At 44.6% G+C, this 18806-nt stretch overlaps 1 protein-coding gene and 1 long non-coding RNA gene across 2 annotated transcripts in view; one reads left to right on the top strand and one right to left on the bottom strand.

Annotated features, from left to right (window-relative positions):
• Positions 1-262: 262 nt before the first annotated feature.
• On the bottom strand, positions 263-2988 carry LOC121975754. Its single transcript, XM_042527589.1, has one exon. It carries the CDS (start codon positions 2902-2904, stop codon positions 430-432), a length of 2475 nt encoding a protein of 824 aa, XP_042383523.1. The 5' UTR covers positions 2905-2988; the 3' UTR covers positions 263-429.
• A 2074-nt stretch (positions 2989-5062) lies between these two features.
• The window catches only part of LOC121975753, a 29994-nt gene continuing 16250 nt past the window's right edge, over positions 5063-18806 (top strand). Inside the window, exon 1 of the long non-coding RNA XR_006110412.1 lies at positions 5063-5256. This is a non-coding gene — a long non-coding RNA (uncharacterized LOC121975753). The remainder of the gene's footprint in view (positions 5257-18806) is intronic.

Raw genomic sequence — 18806 nt, 5'->3', positions numbered from 1 at the left:
GTTCAGAGTAAAAAATATTTAGAAATTGTAAAGTATTTTTCAAAAAAAAAAAAAGAGAAGAATTTCTTCACTAAATTTTTAACTGAATAATTATTACAAATTTATTTTTTTAAAAAAATATAACATATTAGTAGCTAAGGAGAGTTGATTCATCTTTAGAAGAGTTGACATCAATTTCAACTAATGCTAAATGCTGAAGCCAAACATATAGTGAGCTTTGCAGTTGTAGAAGTTGGAGAATTCAAGGATGAACAAGAATAGATTGTCTGAAAAAGTTTTCTGCATTAAGCTGTTGGATTCACTCAGAATCAATCCTGTTAATTCAAAGATGTAGATTCTACAATAACTTACCTAACAATTTCTGCAAGTAATTAAGTCGGAAACATCAGGACTCAATGAGAAAATATATAAATCCTGGTTTTATCTTTGCTAACCTTTTACACACTCCACCTGAATGGTCAAATCCTTGATCCCAACATCCCGCAGAAGTTTCGAAGCAGTATCTGCGGCGGAAGCTGTGTCAGTTTCTGCCGAAACATGAAGATGAACCGATCCGACGATCTCTGTGTTTGTGAAATTCCATACATGCATGTTCTGAATGCTCTGGACACCCTTAATTCTAGAAATTTCATTGACAGCCAACCTCAAATCTTGCTCACGGCCTCGAGGAACTCTTTGCAGCAAGATTTCGGCAGAGTTCCGCAGCAATGGAAGCACAGAAGAAACAATCATAACCGATATGAATATAGAGCATGCTGGATCAGCTACAGTCCATCCTTTGTACTTAATCAGCAGGGTAGAGATCACAACACCAACACTCCCCATTGTGTCAGCTAGAACATGTAAGAAGATGCCCTCCATGTTGTGATCAATGTGGTGATGCCTATGTGAATCGCCGAGTATTTTTTCTCTGACAGATGATTCACTTGATTGCAGAGGCTGTGTGGTGAGACTGTGACTTCCTTCATGGGAATTTTTAAGCTTTCTAGAAGCTTGATCAGTATGAAGTTGATCAGAGCAGAGCTTGTCATGGTGACCATGTTCATGACTGTGATTGTGATCTTCATGCCCGTGGCCATGGCAGTTACTCGAGTTATTCTCGCTTTGATTGTTTTGGTGATGATGGCTATGGTGTTCATGATTAACATGAGAATGAGTATTGGATACTTGAGAATCCACAAGGCTTTGTTGATTCTCTGCAGAGTGACCGCCACCTTCATTTGCATGCTTACAGTCATGATGTTCATGGTGATCATGGTGGTGGTCGTGGTGGTGATGGTCGTGCAAATGTAAATGGGAATGAGAACATGTTGCAGCACCACCATGGGCATGATGATGCTCCTCGTGGAAGAAGATCAAACCTATCACATTCACAAGAAGACCTCCAATTGAAACAGCTAGCAAGCTGTTTGTTGATATTTCCTGTGGCTCAAGAATTCGCTCGAGTGACTCGAGCACGATCAGTGCCCCGACGAGGACCAAGAACACGGCATTAACATATCCAGAGAGCACCTCAAACCTTCCTCGGCCGTAATTGAAATCGCTGTTAGCCGGCAGCCTGGAGATGTAGGAAGCGTACAATCCGATTGCTAATGCAGCACAATCAAACAGCATGTGGCATGCATCGGAGATTAAACCGAGGCTGTTGCTCATGAAGCCCACCACGAACTCCACCACCATGTAGGCAGTGTTGATCAGGAGGAAAAGTGCAATCTTGCGAGATTTCCTCTCGCTCAAAATGTGGCGGATTGGGTTCATGATCATGGAAGACAAGGATTGTGGGGGATCAGAGCTGCCTAGTTCAACGTAGCTCAGTGAGGAGGAGCCCAATTCCCTTACTCCAATCCACAGCAGGAGTCCGCAGAACAGAAAACCAGGAAGGGAGAGCTTGGGGAAGTAGAAAAGTTCCAAAACGAGAGTGCAGAAAAAGTTTACCAGGAAATCCCGGCGGAAATCCTTCGCGCTGAAGAGTAGTTTGTCGTCGCCGTAGTTTTCACTGAGGACAACCCCAAAAACCACGGTGTTGATCAGCGGCCACCCGAGCGAACCAATCGATAGAGCATCACCGTCGCTGCTGTCCGCAAGGACAAAACTGGCGCACGCCGGGACGAAGAGAAAAGCGGTGGCCAGGCCAAGCGAGAGAAGACGCACCCTTCTGCGGCCCAACTGCCTCAACGAGCCCCAATTCGCGAACGCCCGCTCGTAAAACCCTAAAAACCCGGAGAGGAAGGGGAGCGCCATGGGGGCGATCCTGGCGCAACCCTCGGACGGTTGAGGGGAGGAGGAGATCGGGAAGCACCCAATCCGGTCCCAGCTGTAAGACAGGAGCGCGACGGCCGTAGCGAGGGCGGCCACGCCGATGATTCTCCGACGGGGATTCGGCGAGCGGGTGTCCGAGAGGGTCTTGGCAAGCAGGGAGCCGGCGACGTCGGCAAGGATGGCGGCGCCGGCGGAGCAGTAGCGGAGGGAGTGGAAGCGAAGGAGGAGGGTGAGGGTGAGGAGGGCTGACTTGGCAGAGAGGGGGCGGAGCAGGGAGCGAGGAGGGAGAGATTTGAGGGGTTCAGGGGAAGGAATCAGGAGGGAGAGGGCGAAGGAGAGTAGGGAGACGAGGAAGGCGAAGGGAAAGAGGGAGATAGAGGCAGAGTAGGATCGGACGAAGGGGAGGAGGGAGTAGAGAGATCGTAGGGAGAACAAGGGGATCAGGAGGGAAGCGGCGGCCGCGGAGGAGGAGGAGTGGTGGTGGAGGGGGCGGCGGCGCTTGGATGGAGTGGAGGCGGCGGAGGGGGTGGCGGGGAAGGGGGAAGGAAAGGAAGGAGAATAAAGGCGGGAGGGGATGGGGATCGGAGACGGGGCGGAGACGCGGTGGTGATGGTGGTGGCTATGGTGGTGGTGACTGGTGGCCATGGCGGTGGTCGGAGCGAAAGAGGAGGGCCGGCGAGATCCGCCGATAAGCGATGTAGGCTTACAGAGGAGAATGACTAATTGCCTCAATATTGGGCCTTCGTGGCGGGCGGCCCATTAATATAATTCATAATAATAATGATAGTAAGTTATTAATAGGCTTCTAAAACAATAATTTTCAAAATGAAATTTCGATTGAGTTGACTATGGAGGAACAGTAGGTTGTAGTTGACTTTTCCTGATGGAAGAGTCAATCCACTTCATTTCATTCAAACTCAATTTATTTAGATTTGTAAAATTATTTGACCTTAAGGGTGAAAAATAAATTTAAAAAATTAGATTGAAATAGTGATATTGTTGAATTAAGAAACCAACTCAAGTTCTAACATGAATGATGAGGTGGCTTAAAAGCTCATAATAAAATTTAGATTTAATGTTTAATAATGACACACTTCCAAAATTTTTAATTTGCAAATAATATTCAAGAATAAGTGTCCCGGAGGCTTGTTGCAACGGTTGACATTTCAACAATTATTGAGATATCTACGATTAGAGAGATAAATGAATCAATGGTTCGTGAGTTATTCGAAGTTCAGTTCGATAAAAAATTTATTCGAGTTCGTTAGTTTATCTTATCGAGCCGAGCTCGAGCTCGATTTCGAGCTCGATAATTTTATCGAGCTCGAGCTAAAGGATATTCGGCTCATGAGCTTGCGAACATGAGCCAAAAAAACAAGTTCTAAAACGAGCCAAAAAATGAATTATAAAACGAACTTTAAAATGAGCCAAAAAAACGAGCTCTAAAATGAACCCTAAAACGAGCTTGAACTCGCTTAACGAATTATGCTCGTTAACTATGATAATCGAGCTAATAATGAACCGAGCTCGAACTGTACGCGAGCTTGATAATTCCAAATCGAGCCGAGCTCGATCCTTTAATAAAAGTTTGATTCGAGCTCGAGCCGAGCTCGAACCCGAATATAACTTAAATAAGCCGAGCTCGAGCTTAATACTGCTGGACTCGGTTCGACTCGTTTATATCCCTATTTACGATTTGAATCTTAGTTACATTGTATTGTAAGATATTTTCGGATGACAAATCTAGGAAGCTATCAATTCCGGACTAAAAATCACAAGTACTTTTTGATTTATTTGGTGGCCAGAATGTGATATCGGACAGTCCATCCCGAGATTAGTTATCTCGTAAGAACAGGATATCCGATAAAAAATAATAATAATAATAATAATAATAATCATACAGAATAAGAATTTAATTTCTGTTTAGCTCTTATCTCTTTCCTAGAAGATGAAAGGAAAATGAATAAATATATGTCAAATAATTAGAAAGTAGCTATCTTTTCATTAAGAAACTTCTTTAACATTACAATGAAATCAGAAGGCATAAGAAAAAGAATATACTAAAATTCTGGGGTCATTTATCTTAGTTGCAAAGATATAAAAAATCCTATTTTAAACAGACAATTTCCCAATAATGAGCTCAATTGATGCAGAACCACAAGTGTTACTTTCACATTTAATCTTCCAATTGACATATAACTGTATGTGCTTTTCAATCCACATAATTGTACAACACCCATGTCACCTTACAGCACACACTCATGAGATGGAATCTCTTACGAACCTGCAATTGTTTTTCAAAGAAAAAAAGATTGCTAGGAATTATGTAGAAGAAAGTTCCAAGTAAAAAAAAATAAATTCAACAATAAATAAACCTTTTAGCAATAAGAAATCCAATCTTAGTGTACATGATTCCTTCATTTAAATTGATCAATTTTTGTCCTTTTATAATTTCAACATATGATTTTTTTTATTGTTTTAATTCCCCCGCAAATGGACCAAGTTTCAGCTTTTACTATACGATTTCTAAGTGATAGCTTTTTTAGGCAACACTCTTATCACTTGCCAAGCAATGAAATTCTATGTGAGACTCTCAAAGAAATGCACATGTTAATTAATTATTATATAAGTATGACAAATAAATTTGGATTATATTAAATTTTGTTATAAATTATATAATAATTTAATTGATTACTATTTGATGGTGATGCTATAATAAATAATATTTAGAATTAGGTTAATTTAATCTTAATGGTTCCTGTGTGGATCTGGATCTAGCTAGATACCATTGAGCTCTGTTCAACTTCAATCGTAGGAAAACTCCAAGGGCGAAAAGTATAAAGCTGGGGCAAATGATCTCGACGTCCATATTGCAATGCAGATCCAATTAATTAACAGGAAAGTTCGCACAACGCCTACAGATAAAGTCAAGTCGTCTTCTTGGTTCTTCTGCATATCTAACACTATAGCAATCGAACTCTGTACAACTTCAACCAGGTAATCAAGCTAACCTTCTTCTTCTCTATCTTTTTTTTTGGACAATTTTTTCTTTAGTATCTCTGCTGCATCTTTCTCTTCCTCTTTCGGTTGTCTAATGATCGACATCAATTTACCCTTTTTTCCGGCAGATTAGAGGAAGTTGTCTGAACAAGTCTATTTATTATTATTATTATTATTATTATTATTTATTATTATTATTATTATTATTATTATTTTGAACAAGTTTAATTGTGAACAAGTAGATCTGATATATTCCTCTTTGATCCATTTTCTGTTTGTGTTACTAATTTCCGTTTTTTCTAAGATCTCGGCTATTATATGTGTTTTTATAGGAAGTTGAAGATCATGAATAATTAATATCTAGTTTATCTTAAATCATTGATCAATAGCTGAAGCTTTGTTTGTTCATTTACCTTTTACTATTGGTGACCAGAGTTAGTTGCCTGAACAAGTTTAATTTTGGTTAACAAGAAGATGTTCCCCTTTTGTTCCTTTACTGTTTCTATTGCATAGATGTCTGAGATCCCAGCTACTATGTGTTTGTTTTAATAGATGAAAGATGATTATGAATACTATATAATTTATCAAAAATCACTGATCAATAGCAGCGGCAGCTATGGACGTAGTCTTGCCAATACTGGAGAAGGCAGGTGCAAGTTATATCATCAATAAACTAATTGATGCCGCCACCACTTATGTGCGAGATCAGTACTATTGGAAAACTAACTTGCAAGAAGAATTGCAGAGCCTCAGACGCTTTACTTCCTCAACCAAGCAGTTGTTGATTTTGTCGAACATAGATTAACTTCGTATGAATCTTCTAATCCAGCATTAATCGAGTGGCTGTGGCAGTTCAGGGATGGGATCGACGAGGCTGATGAAGTTCTGGATGAGCTGGAATATCTTGAACTGGATAAGAAAGCTAATAGTCACTGATCCCGTCCGGAAGCTGAGTCGAACAGAGGCTGGCCGCGCTGTCCTTGATGTTGACGGAAAGTCGCGGAGACGCCTAGTTGATCTGGCACCTACCGGAAGGGTTCCCATGAGCGGATGACGGGGACGACGACACGAGAGCTCTGCGCACACTCAGACAAGCCGCCTCTGCGTTAGAGACCAAAAACTAGGGGAAAAGTCCCTGGATCAAACTCTCCGACACTCAAATCAAGTACTTTTCCCCAGAAGCACAGTGAAAGGATGAAAAGTAAAAGACGAGAATGAAAAGACGAGTGAGTGTACCTGCGTAGAGACAAAGCCCCCCTTTTTATATGGCTGAGGGTACTTCTGGAGTCTGACGGGTGTCAGGATTTGTCTGGCGGTGAATGACACATGACATCTTTCTATAGGTTTACGGAGGAATCGGTGGGCAATTAGCCCTAAACCGTTAGCATATTTCCTGACATGCAGTGATTATTCTCTGACGGGTTGTTACGATTCCCTAGCTTGCTTGTCGTATGGTGTAGGCTCCCCCCGGTATGTTAAACCTCGACTGGGTCCTCGTACCCGTAAGCACTGACCTGTATGCACAGACCTGTATTTCCTAGCGCATTCCCTGGCTTGTTTGTTGTCCTGCAAATCCAGATCTGTACATCCCGCCCTGCATTTGTCATTCGGTCTATCTCGGTAGATCAGACCTGCGCTTACCGCCCTGTAAGCCTTCGTCCACATATCCTGACCTGTACGTCTTTGGTTCGTGTATTTTGTTCTGAGTATCTTGTCCTGTAGATCCCGATCTGTAAGTCTTAGTCCTCATATCTCAACCTGTGTATTGGCTTGGCGTATCCTGCTCTACGAGTCTTGGTTCGTATATCCCGACCTGTACGCTCTGTTCGTGTATCCTGTTTCGCAAGTCCACAAGTCCTGACCTGTCATCCTTGGTTTGCCTATCCCGACCTGTATGCCTTGTCCGGGTATCCCGACTCGCAAGTCCGTAAGTCCTGACCTGTAATCCTTGGTTTGCACATCACGACCTGTACGCCTTGTCCGTGTATCCTATTCCGCAAGTCCGTAAGTCCTGACCTGTAATCCTTGGTTTGTACATCACGACCTGTACACCCTGTCTGTGTATCCTGTTCCGCAAGTCCGCAAGTCATGATCTGTAATCCTTGATTTGTATATCCCGACCTATACGCCTTGTCTTGGTATCCCGACCCGCAAGTTCGTAAGTCCTGACCTGTAATCCTTGGTTTGTATATCCCGACCTGTCCGCTTTGATCTGGGTATCCCGACCCGCAAGTCCGTAAGTCTTGGCCTGTAATCCTTAGTTTGCATATCCCGACCTGTACGCCTTGTCCGAGTATCTTGTTCCGCAAGTCTATAAATCTTGACCTGTATATCCTACCTTCTGAGTTTATACTTAGCATGTAGGCCTAACTCCGGCATGCCACTTGTGCCCGACCAGGACCATCCTGTAACCTGGCCCTTTGCATCCCACGTATGCCGGACTTTTGACCTCCACGTAGGCCGGACTTTTGACCACCACATAAGCTTGACTTCTGACTGCCACGTGAACTTGACTTTTGACTGCCTCGTGGGCTTGACTTCTGACCACCCCGAGGGCTTGATTTCCGACCACGTTCGCTGTCCGACCCCACTATCATGCATCGTATCAGTGACAAAAATAGGTTTTCTAGGATGGTTGATGCTTCTGTTAAAGCTGCACAAAGATTACTGAAATTTGATAATGTTCTTGGGAGATTGAGGACATGCGTGAAGAACTTGAACACCTCTGCTTTAGACGTTGAGAAGTTTCGGGCACTGATGCCACAAACAAGTGGCATCAGCAGGATAAATGCAACAGGAGAGCCTAACATTGTCTAATCAAAGTAGGATCGCCTCTTCTTTGCCGGGATTATCATTCAAAGGACGTGAGAAGGAAAAAAGGAAAATCATCCAATATTTGCAGGGAGAAAAATTTGAAATTCAGATGAGCGAGAATGTGCATTACCTTCCTTTGGTAGCGATGGGTTGTGAACCGATGATAAGGGTGGGACCGTCTTATAGAAGGTCATCGTCACGTGGAGGGTCATAGTCAAAGTGGTCAACGTCTTGAGCACTCGTCTGATCGGACGAACTACCTTCCTGGTCGGCATGAAGAGTAACCGATCCGACACTTCGACAGCTCGGCTATACACCGAGCTTCTGACGCTCAAAAAACTCAAGCATGGAAGAACGAAGGTCGAGCGGCCGTCTCACTCGGTTAAACGGTGGACGCAGCCCCGACCAAGCAGTCAAGGCTCCCTCGCTCGACAGGACGGAGCCGGATAGCAGACCATTGGTCGAGCGGACGCTCGACCCGGCCATGGTATCACCCGGACGATAGACTAGCTAAGCGGCTCTCCCGCTCGGCCCAATAACGGATAAAAGGTGCAGTTGGGAATATCTTCCTAGGGACCAGTGTAGCCGACAGGCGGCATGATTGGTGGCATGGTTAGACAAAGAATCGTACGGTGGAAGCTTCCACTGTCATGTCAGGGATATGCTCGGGCTGTTAAGGTATGACGTCAGACCCACTTTTTTGACACATCCTTTCCAGGTATGTTCTGAGAAGCGTGCACACCTTGGGAAGCGTGCACGCACCTCTCGGGAGCCCTATATAAGGACTCCTAGACTTCGACGGAGGTATGTTCATTTTTTATTGTAGCTACAGTTATGTTGCTGCTCTTTTCTCTTCTCCACTCCATTCGCTTGCCGTCGGTGACTAACTTAAGCGTCGGAGGGTCATCGCCGGAGAATCCCTCCCCGACTCGGCACTAACGATTTGTGGTTGCAGGCTTTGTTCGTCGGAGGCCCAGGTCATCTCCAGTCTACATCCAGCCAACGTGAGCACCATCTCCCCAGCGTCCGTCGACTCGACTCTCGGACATGATCAAATTTGGCGCCGTCTGTGGGAACTCACCTGCATCTGAGCCGAGAAGATGGAAGAAGTTGGACGACTTCACACCGTGACGCTCACTTAGGAGGAGCTCGACACGCTCATACAAGCACGAGCGGCAAAAATAGTCGAGCAGCAGCAGCAAAGAGCGTTGTCCGATCGGCTGGCGCAACAGGCAACATCAGCCTCGGGAGGTCGAGCGGCGCAGGAAGACCAGCTGGAACAGCTGCCTATCTGGGGACAGAATAAAGGGTCGACCGGCATGAAAGGGGAGGCGCCGCCGGCCCCGATACTATTCCACCGGACCTTGTTCCAGACACCCTCTGAGATCGCGTAAGCAAACAAAGAGCGAGGTTCTTCGTCAGATAAAGCGCCCGTTCGGGACGCGAGGAAAGGCAAAGCGTCGAAAGCTGATTTGTCTCCCAAGAGGATCAATTGCCAATTCTCCGAGGTGATATTGCAAGATCTGCTACCGAGGCACTATGCTCTTCTAGCGATTAGAGAGTACAACGGATCAACCGACCCGGACGACCATCTTTGTAAGTTCGACAACGCCGCTACTCTTCATCAATACACAGATGGAGTCAAATGTCGAGTCTTCCTCACTACATTATCTGGCTCGACACAACGCTGGTTTCGGAGGTTGTCGGACGGGTCGATCTGGAGTTTTAAGGACTTCGGAAGGGCTTTCCTCCACCACTTCGCAAGCAGCCGGCGCTATCAGAAGACAAGTGTCAGTCTGTTCTCTATGAAGCAAGGGCCAAGAGAGACTCTCCGAGCCTACATCCAGTGCTTCAACCAGGTAGCGATGGATATTCCCTCGGTCTCGTCCGAGACCATGATGAATGCGTTCACGCAAGGGCTCGTGGACGGGGACTTCTTCCGATCACTCGTCAGGAAGCCACCCCGAGACTACGACCATATGTTGAAAAAGGCCAACAAATACATAAACGTAAGAACCATCAGTGCCGGTCGAGCGAAGGTCGCTGACCAGCCACCAGCTACTAAGAGGGCCCCGAGCCGAAGGAGCATGGCCACATCAGGAAGCAAGGTCCAGCATGTGGCCTCCGAGTAGCTAAAGTCAAAGGGAAAGGTATGGACTCCTATGTTCTGTGCTTTCCATTAGTCGGCAACCCACAACACCCGCGATTGTCGCGGATTCCCCTCGGTCGCCCAATCGGCCCCCAGAAATTATCGCCGCCGATCGCCTTCCCCCGACCGGCGACATTGGCATCGGCGGGAGGAGACCAGGTGATCACCCGAGCGGCATCACCATCATCAGCCAAAGAGTGACGACCATCTCTAAGCCTCACACGAACGAGGCAACCCATCCGCTCGGGAGGAGGAGAACAGAAGCAATGCCGCCCGGGGGGAGATCAACATCATAGCTGGTGGACCGACCAACGGAGACTCCAATCGAGCCCGAAAATCATACGCTCGGAGGTTGAAGATCCACGCCGTAGGCTGCAGTCAAGAAAGTGCGAGCGGACCCGAAATCAGCTTCGGCCCCAGGGATCTCGAGGGAATTGAAGTGCCGCACGAAGACGCCCTCATTATCCGAGCGGTAATTGTCAACTATACTATTCACCACATATTCATTGACACAGGGAACTTGGTCAACATCATTTTTAAAAAGGCATTCGATCAGCTCCAGATCGACCGTGACGAGTTGCTGCCGATGACGACCCCTCTGTACGGGGTTCACCGGCAATGACGTTCAACCGATAGGCCAAAAAAGGTTGGTCATATCACTCGGAGAGGAGCCAATCCGGAGGACGCAGACTATCAACTTCATTGTAGTAGACGCTCCCTCCGCCTACAACGTCATTCTGGGTCGACCGACCCTCAATGAGTTCCTAGTCATAGTGTCAACCTACTGCCAGAAGATCAAGTTCCCAATCGAATACCAGGTTGGGGAAGTCAAAGGGGATCAACTGGCTGCTCGATGCTACTATATAGAGATGGTCAAGACAGAAGCCAAGTCTGCTCAGAAGATGCCCCGGCTAGAGGTACACGCTATAACCGAAAAACCTCCTAGTCTGGTTTATGAGGAAAAGGAAGAAGTGCAAATACATCCTGCCTGAGCGGAGGCGACGACCTTTATAGCGTCCGACCTGGGGGCCGAGCAAAAAGCCGAACTAATCAACTGCCTCCAACAGAACCATGACATTTTTGCATGGTAAACGCATGAGCTGCCCGACATCTCTCCGAGCGTTGCGCAACATGAACTCCACGTTCGACTCGACGCTAGGCCGGTAAAGCAGAGAAAAAGAGACTTCAGTGCTGAGCAGAACCTGATCATCCGGGCGGAAGTCGAGAAGCTCCTGGAGGCCGGCAACATACGGGAGGTTCAGTTCCTGAGCTAGCTCGCGAACGTGGTGCTCATCTCCAAGCCAGGCAACAGATGGCGGGTCTGCATTGACTTCCGAGACTTAAACAAAGCGTGCCCGAAAGACTTCTATCCCTTGCCCCGGATCGATCAGATGGTAGACTCCACTGCCGGGTGCGAGCTGATATGCATGTTGGACGCGTATCAGGGGTACCACCAAGTGTCGCTCGCCAAGGAGAACCAGGAGAAGGTTAGCTTTATTACGGCTGATGGAACCTATTATTACAACGTGATGCCGTTCGGACTGAAGAACGTCGGAGCCACCTACCAGAGGCTGATAAATAAGGTGTTTCGGTGGCAAATCGACCGTAATATGGAGCTATATGTCGATGACATACTGATCAAATCCCTCCGAGCGACTGACCTCTGTACAGATATCATGGAGACCTGCTAGACACTTACGACGTACGGAATCAAGCTAAATCCGAACAAGTGTCTATTTGGCGCAAGGAGCGGACGTTTCTTGGGCTACATAGTCACCGAGTGGGGCATTGAGGCGAACCCCAGCAAAGTAAAAGCACTACAAGATATGCCGCCTCCAAGAAATTTAAAGGAAGCTCAGCGTCTCACCGGTCGGATAACACATTATCTCGATTCATCTCCAAGTTATCTGACCAGAGCCTACTCTTCTTCAAGATATTACGCCGAGCCATCAAATTCCAATGGGACGAAGAGTGTGACCGGGCCTTTGAGGAACTCAAGGCGTATCTGAACTCGCTGTCTGTACTGGCTAAGCCAACTGTCGGCGAACCGCTCCGAATCTATCTGTCCTCGATCGAGCATGCTGTCGGCTCAGCGTTGGTTCGGTAGAATGGCGAAAACAACCAGTGTATTTCCTGAATCATATTTTAAAAGATGTTGAATCCTGCTACACTGTCTCGAGAAGTTTGCCTTTGCGTTAGTTCTGGCCACTCGGAGGCTCCGCCCATATTTCCTCGCGTACACAATCATCGTGATGACCAACAACCCTCTGGGGAGAGTCCTCCTCAATCTAGAGGTGTCAGGACAGCTGATTAAGTGGACAACAAAACTCAGTGAATTCGACATCCAGTATCAGCCCATGAACGACCATTAAGGCGCAGTCCTTGGCGGACTTCGTCACTGAAGTGTAGAATCCTGAGCCAGAAGCCACTTGGAGGATATATGTGGGCGGATCGTCCACTCGGCAAGGAAGAGGGATTAGTATACTACTGATCTCCCCCCAGGAAGAGCGAATGCATCTATCCGTTCGGCTGGATTATCGGGCGATCAACAATGAGGCCGAATACGAAGCACTCATAGTAGGCCTGCAGGCTGCCTAACACGTTGGAGTCGTCAAGGTTTTAACTCACTCGGATTCCCAATTGCCCGCTCAACAACTTATCAGGACATTCGAGATAAGTAACACTCAGCTCAAGCTCTACGCGGAGGTCTTCGAAAAGCTGAAGGTAATTTTCGAGAGGTCATCATATAAAAGATTCCCCGAGCGGAGAACCAAGCGGTAGACGAGCTGGCAAAACTAGCCAGCTCGCTATCACCCATTGTTATCACACAACTGATCGAGCAAGTGTCTTTGGTGGCGCACATCGATCGGATGGAGGGACTCACTTTCCCAGGCGATTGGAGGACGACATTGATAGTTTTTGTGATCGAGAGCTACACCGTCCGATCGGGAGGAGACCCGACTACTCAGAAAACGGTCGGTTCACATTGGTCGGGGACCAGCTCTACAAGAAGGCTTTTTCTAGGTCGCTGCTTAAGTACGTTGGATCAGAAGACGCCGACTACATACTGCAAGAAGTACACCGAGCTAGATGAAAGGTGCGCTGATGTAGTTAATGTCATGTATTTTCCATTTTCTTGCGCCCTTCGACCGCAGGATTGAAATCAAAAGCGAAAGGTTTGCAAAATTATCGTCGAACGACGAGCCTTCATCAGACTGTCGAGCGGCGACGTTAAACCCAGGTCTCCACCGACGATCGAGCGGCAACCTTAAACTCCTGCCTTAGAAGACCTTCGAGTGGCGACGTTAAACCAAGGTCTACACCGACGATCGAGCGGCGACCTTAAACTCCTGTCTTAGAAGACCGTCGAGCGACGACGTTAAACCTAGATTTCCACCGACGGTCGAGCGACGACGTTAAACCATGTCTCCATCGACGGTCGAGCGACGACCTTAAACTCCTGCCTTAGAAGACCGTCGAGTGGTAACGTTAAACTCAGGTCTCCACCGACGGTTGAGCGGCGACCTTAAACTCCTGCCTTAGAAGACCGTCGAGCGGCGACATTAAACCCAGGTCTCCTACTCGAAGGCCCGTCGAGCGGAAAAGTAAAGAAGTAAAGAGATGAACACTGTTGATTTTTACTTCGTTCGGAGCCTGTGACGACTCCTACTCGAAGGCCCGTACTCCTTGAGTACTTTCGTTGGGCAATTCACTAGCAATTCGAATAATTACAATTTACGTACAAATATTGCTAATGAAAAGAAAGAAAACAAAGCTAACCGACAAACAATGAATTAAAAAGAGAGCCGGAGTGAGTCGTCGGAGCTTTGTGAACGTCGTTGGAGCGCAGAGCAGCAGAGTTATTGGACCGAGTTCTCGAGACCGATATATTGAAGCTCCCGCCGGGCTTTTTATATGCCGCCCGGCGCTGGATCCCTTCCGGCGCCGAGTGTGACGAACACTCCCAACCAGATGCTCCAAGTGTCAACGCGTCGTCACAGGGATAATTTGCCTCGGGCGCTGGATCCTTCCAGCGCCGGAGCCATTCGGCGCCTGACCATCGCTCCCTAACCGCAAGTTAGTCCGAGGCAAATAAACCCTGCAGCACTTTGTTAGCACATTTTACGGATACGCTAAGTAATAAAATTAGCATCAAGAGTATGACTTAGATTCCGTCTTTCCGAGACCGAATCTAGTCACGATCTCGACTTAGATATCCGAAATGGATCTAAGCCGGATCGACGCCTAATGTTCCTTCCGGAACGCCCTCGCAGTCACTCCCTCCGGACTTACCTTACTTACCGCCAGACGTCCGGCCACCGTCGACCGCCTCGGACTTCTGCGTCCGGCCAGCCTCCGACCCGCTTGGACTTCTCGCCACCATCCGGCCAGCCCGACCTAGCCGACTTCTCGCCAAGCGTCCCCGTCGACCGCTTGGACTTCTCGCCACTATCCGCCCGTCGACCCGTCTGGACTTCTCCCGCACACTCGATCAAAGTGTCGACAACAACACAACTAACTTAACCTATTTGTCATTCATCAAAACCTGGGTTAGACCGTTAGTGCTACCCGTACCAACAATCTCCCCCTTTTTGATGGAATGACAACCTGGTTAAGTTAGTGAAAGCATATGTACGAAACAACATGCATTTGTGTGGTTTTAAAGTTAGTTTGTGTTTTCTAATTGGTTTAGCTAACTTAACCACCTAACCCTTCTCCCCCTTTGGCATTCATAAAAAAAAACAAGGGTAAACAATCATAGTGTAGAGTTACTTAAAACAATAACACTTAATCTTGAAAAATAACTGAGTTTGGTTCAGGATTCAAGGACAAAAGTATAATTTTTAAATCCAAGAAAAGATCAAGTTGACTGGGGGGAGTATAAAGATTTGAAAACTTTTAAGTTTAATTTTCAAACATAAGTGTATAAGGTCTAAATTTCAAGATTAAATTTTCAAAACAAGTTTCAACTTTGAAACGCTTTTCAAACATAAGTTTTCAAAACCAAAATTTCAAAACTAAGTTTGAAAAATCTATTTTTCAAAACTAATTGAAATTTATTTTTCAACACTAAGTTTGTAAAAGATTCAAATTTCAAAATCAAGGAAAATGTTTTTGAGAAGCTTAGTTTGTAAAATAATTTTTGTAAAATTTAACCTTCAAATCAAATTGTCAAAACTAAGTAAAATCAAATTTTAAGAACTAGATTCAGGAACATTTTCAAAGTAAAGTTAAATTAAATTTAAATCTTTACTTTTTAGAATGTTTTGATAAAATTTGTTTTCCAAAATCAAATTTTCAAAGTTTAAACGTACTAGATTCAAAACCATGGTTTAAAATACTTGAAAAGTTCAGTTTTCAAAGATTAGGTAAAAAGGATAAAAAGTTTGTGAATTAAAAAAATTTCACAATTTTAAACAAGTTGTTTTTAAATTTTGATTTTCAAAATTAAGTTTAAAATTTAATTTGAAAAACTAAAGTAGTTTTATTTCTCCCCCTGAATTTGATACGTAACTCTTACCAGCTGTCTAACCAATTAGGTACTAACTAATTATCAGAAGATAGTAGCTTTCACTTGGTTAGTCAGATTAAGTTAATTATGATTAGTCAGTGTTTGACTTGACTGATGAACTTTAATCTGATTAATATCTGAATTGTATTTAACGTCCAGACTTATGCTGATGCACTGAAATAAGCATCTTAGACAGTTGGCCTATGCATCTCACCCCTTTCTATGTTTATCAAACACAAGCAAGGTAAACCTAAGATGTTGGTGAGATGCTCAAGAACTAAACCTATGGGTACATGCTTTCTAAGGATTCAAAACTAGTCTAAGGCCAAAACTGTTTTTGAAAGTCTAAAAATGGAAAGTTTGAAAACAATCACGTTTAGCCTATAAGTTGATAAAATCATTTTTGAAAGTATTTTTGAAAGATCCTAGTCTATTAAGATAGAACATATTCAATGTAAGTTTGAAATGCCACTAGATAAATCCAAAATATTTTACAAATATTGTAGCTACAGAAGTAGGTCATCACTAAAGCTACTGAGATGATGAAGGGGGTGGTCCAGATCCCAAGGATCGAAGAAGTGCCATCAGCTCAGTGTGGCGGGTGTCCCCGGCAGCTCGTAACTCGGCAACCTCTCGCCGTATGTCCCGATGAAAATCGGAGTTCTCCTGCTGGAGACTCGCCATGGCTCTCTCTAGTCCGGTCATACGGTCGGCTAGTGTGCGGGGAGCGCGTCGTGGTGGGGGTGGTGGTGGAGCCGGTGCGGCTTCCTCCGGAAATAGTGCGAGCATGAACTCGTCCATCTGTGCGTCTGGATCGGGCTGGTGCTGTGCCCCCCTCCGCCAAGTCATAGTCCCGTCATCTCTATCTACCTGGATGCCGGCTAGGGAAAAGTTCCGAGAGGATATAACATCGAACTCGGTCAATGCCTCCTCTAGTGACATCAATGTGCAACGAGGACATATAGGCTGTCAGAATGTGACCAAATGGCATATGGACTCGACTGTCAGTCACGAATCCGGCTGAGTAAATGATGGTGGAGAAGATATGTAGGCTAATGTCAATTTCTAACCTATGAATCAGGGCATAAAGTAAGAATGAATGGAATGGGCGCATTACAGCGATGTCCCGAGTCGTCAGTGGTAAAATGCAAAGAACTACAACCCTATAAAGAGCGTAGTCCTGGACTCTAAGTTCTACTGACCTAAATGGGATCTCTCTCTCCCTCAAAAAAATACGAATACATCGTATCGAGAGTAATATGTGAGTAGGGATCGTCGAACGGTAGATCCCTCGGAGGATAGCACAAAAAGGAGCAAGTAGATGGACGCAACTCTAAAAACTCTCGGATAGTCGTAGGGGAAAATACGATATCAGTGCCTGCTGCCCTAGTGGTGTAGGTGAAATCGTCTACTTTTACTAGGTTATTGCAAAATTCGGCACATAGACTTATGTTTATTGGACTGGTACATTCGACAAGGTTCCTTAAATTATAGTGGCCTATAACCTCTAAAGCAGAGGGACATGACCTAAGGAAGAACGCTCTATCTATGCAGGTAGTCCTAATGGCCTTATAAATGATGGACTCAAATTTAATCCTAAGTTCGTCTGTGGGAAACCTAGGGTCTGTACTAGCATTGGAGGGTCCAGCACCAGTATTTGTTCGTTTCCTGCTGTATATAAAGAATATTAAAAAAATTTAGAAGACAAAAAAAAAATTTAGAGAGGGGAAGAATGTTTTACCGAGGAGCCATCGAAAAAAAATATAGATTTGACGACCTCGGTTGAATCGCAACAGCGTCTTCACCGCAAGAAAATTTTGATTTAGAGTACTTTCGCACTGAGGTTCAAAGTGAACCTTGGCAAAAGTGAGAATGAGTGGGGCAGAGGTTGGGGGCGCCTGCTGCCCCTTATTTATAGGGGACTCCGGGCGCCTGGATCCCTTCCGGGCGCCCGGGGTTGCTGGAGCGGGGCGCCTGGAATCCCTTCCGGGCGCCCCCGACGAGAATACCAGGGGCGCCCGCCCCTGGTTTTTGACTTTTTTTTTTTTTTTAAATTAAAATTAATTTAAGTCTTAAAATTAAAATTTTGAAATTTAAGTTTTAAGATTAAAATTTTGAAATTGATTTAAGTTTTAAGATTAAAATTTTGAAATTAATTTAAGTTTTTGAAATTAAAATTTTGAAATTAATTTAAGTTTTTGAATTAAAATTTTGAAATTAATTTAAGTTTTAAAATTAAAATTTTGAAATTGATTTTAAGTTTAAAAATTAAATTTTGAGATTAATTTAAAATTAAAATTTGAAATTAATTTAAGTTTTAAAATTAATTTAAGTTTTAAAATTTTGAAATTAATTTTTAAGTTAAAATTTTGAAAATAATTTTTAAGTTTAAAATTAAAATTTTGAAATTAATTTTTAAGCCTTATTCATCTCACCCGATCTATATTATCAATCAGGGAATCCTATGATTTTGTGAGATGAAATTAGATTTTTAATTATGGAGTTTTGGTTTAACGTGTGTTAGATTCAGATTTAGTTTTGGTTTCCACAAATAGGCATTCTTCGGATAAATTTCTAAGCTTGGTGAGTCACATGGACATCATTAGAAGTAACCAACCTTTCGAAGTTTTCCGAATAGTCCTACCCAGGAACTTAGTACTAAATCTTGGTCTAACTGGTTAGGATTCGTTTAAGGGTAGCTTGGTCAGTTCCACTTGGCCAAATGCACCAGATCGAAGCCATATCTTTCTAGACATGCGATGCCCAAGCTTAACGTACTATCATCCAAAAACTTCACCAGTACCATGAGTCAAGTTAAACTTGGTCTCTCTTTAACTAATCCTAATTACCCTGCCGGGTTAGTTTGTTTTGGGTTACCCTGTCGGGTAGGTTAGTTTTGGAGGTGCCAGCTATTCTGGAGCCTCCCCCTGAATTATTGGCCATTAATTTAGATTTTGGGTTTGTGTCGATTCTTTTTATAGTTATAATCAACTTGGTGATAATCTAAATTTTGTTGAGTTTTGAATTTTGATTTTAATTTAGATTTATATTTTAGTTTTTGATCTGATTTAT

Source organism: Zingiber officinale, chromosome 4B, assembly GCF_018446385.1.
Source record: "Zingiber officinale cultivar Zhangliang chromosome 4B, Zo_v1.1, whole genome shotgun sequence".
In the NCBI taxonomy this organism is placed as follows: Eukaryota; Viridiplantae; Streptophyta; class Magnoliopsida; order Zingiberales; family Zingiberaceae; genus Zingiber; species Zingiber officinale.
This window is presented reverse-complemented; position numbering and strand designations above follow the sequence as displayed.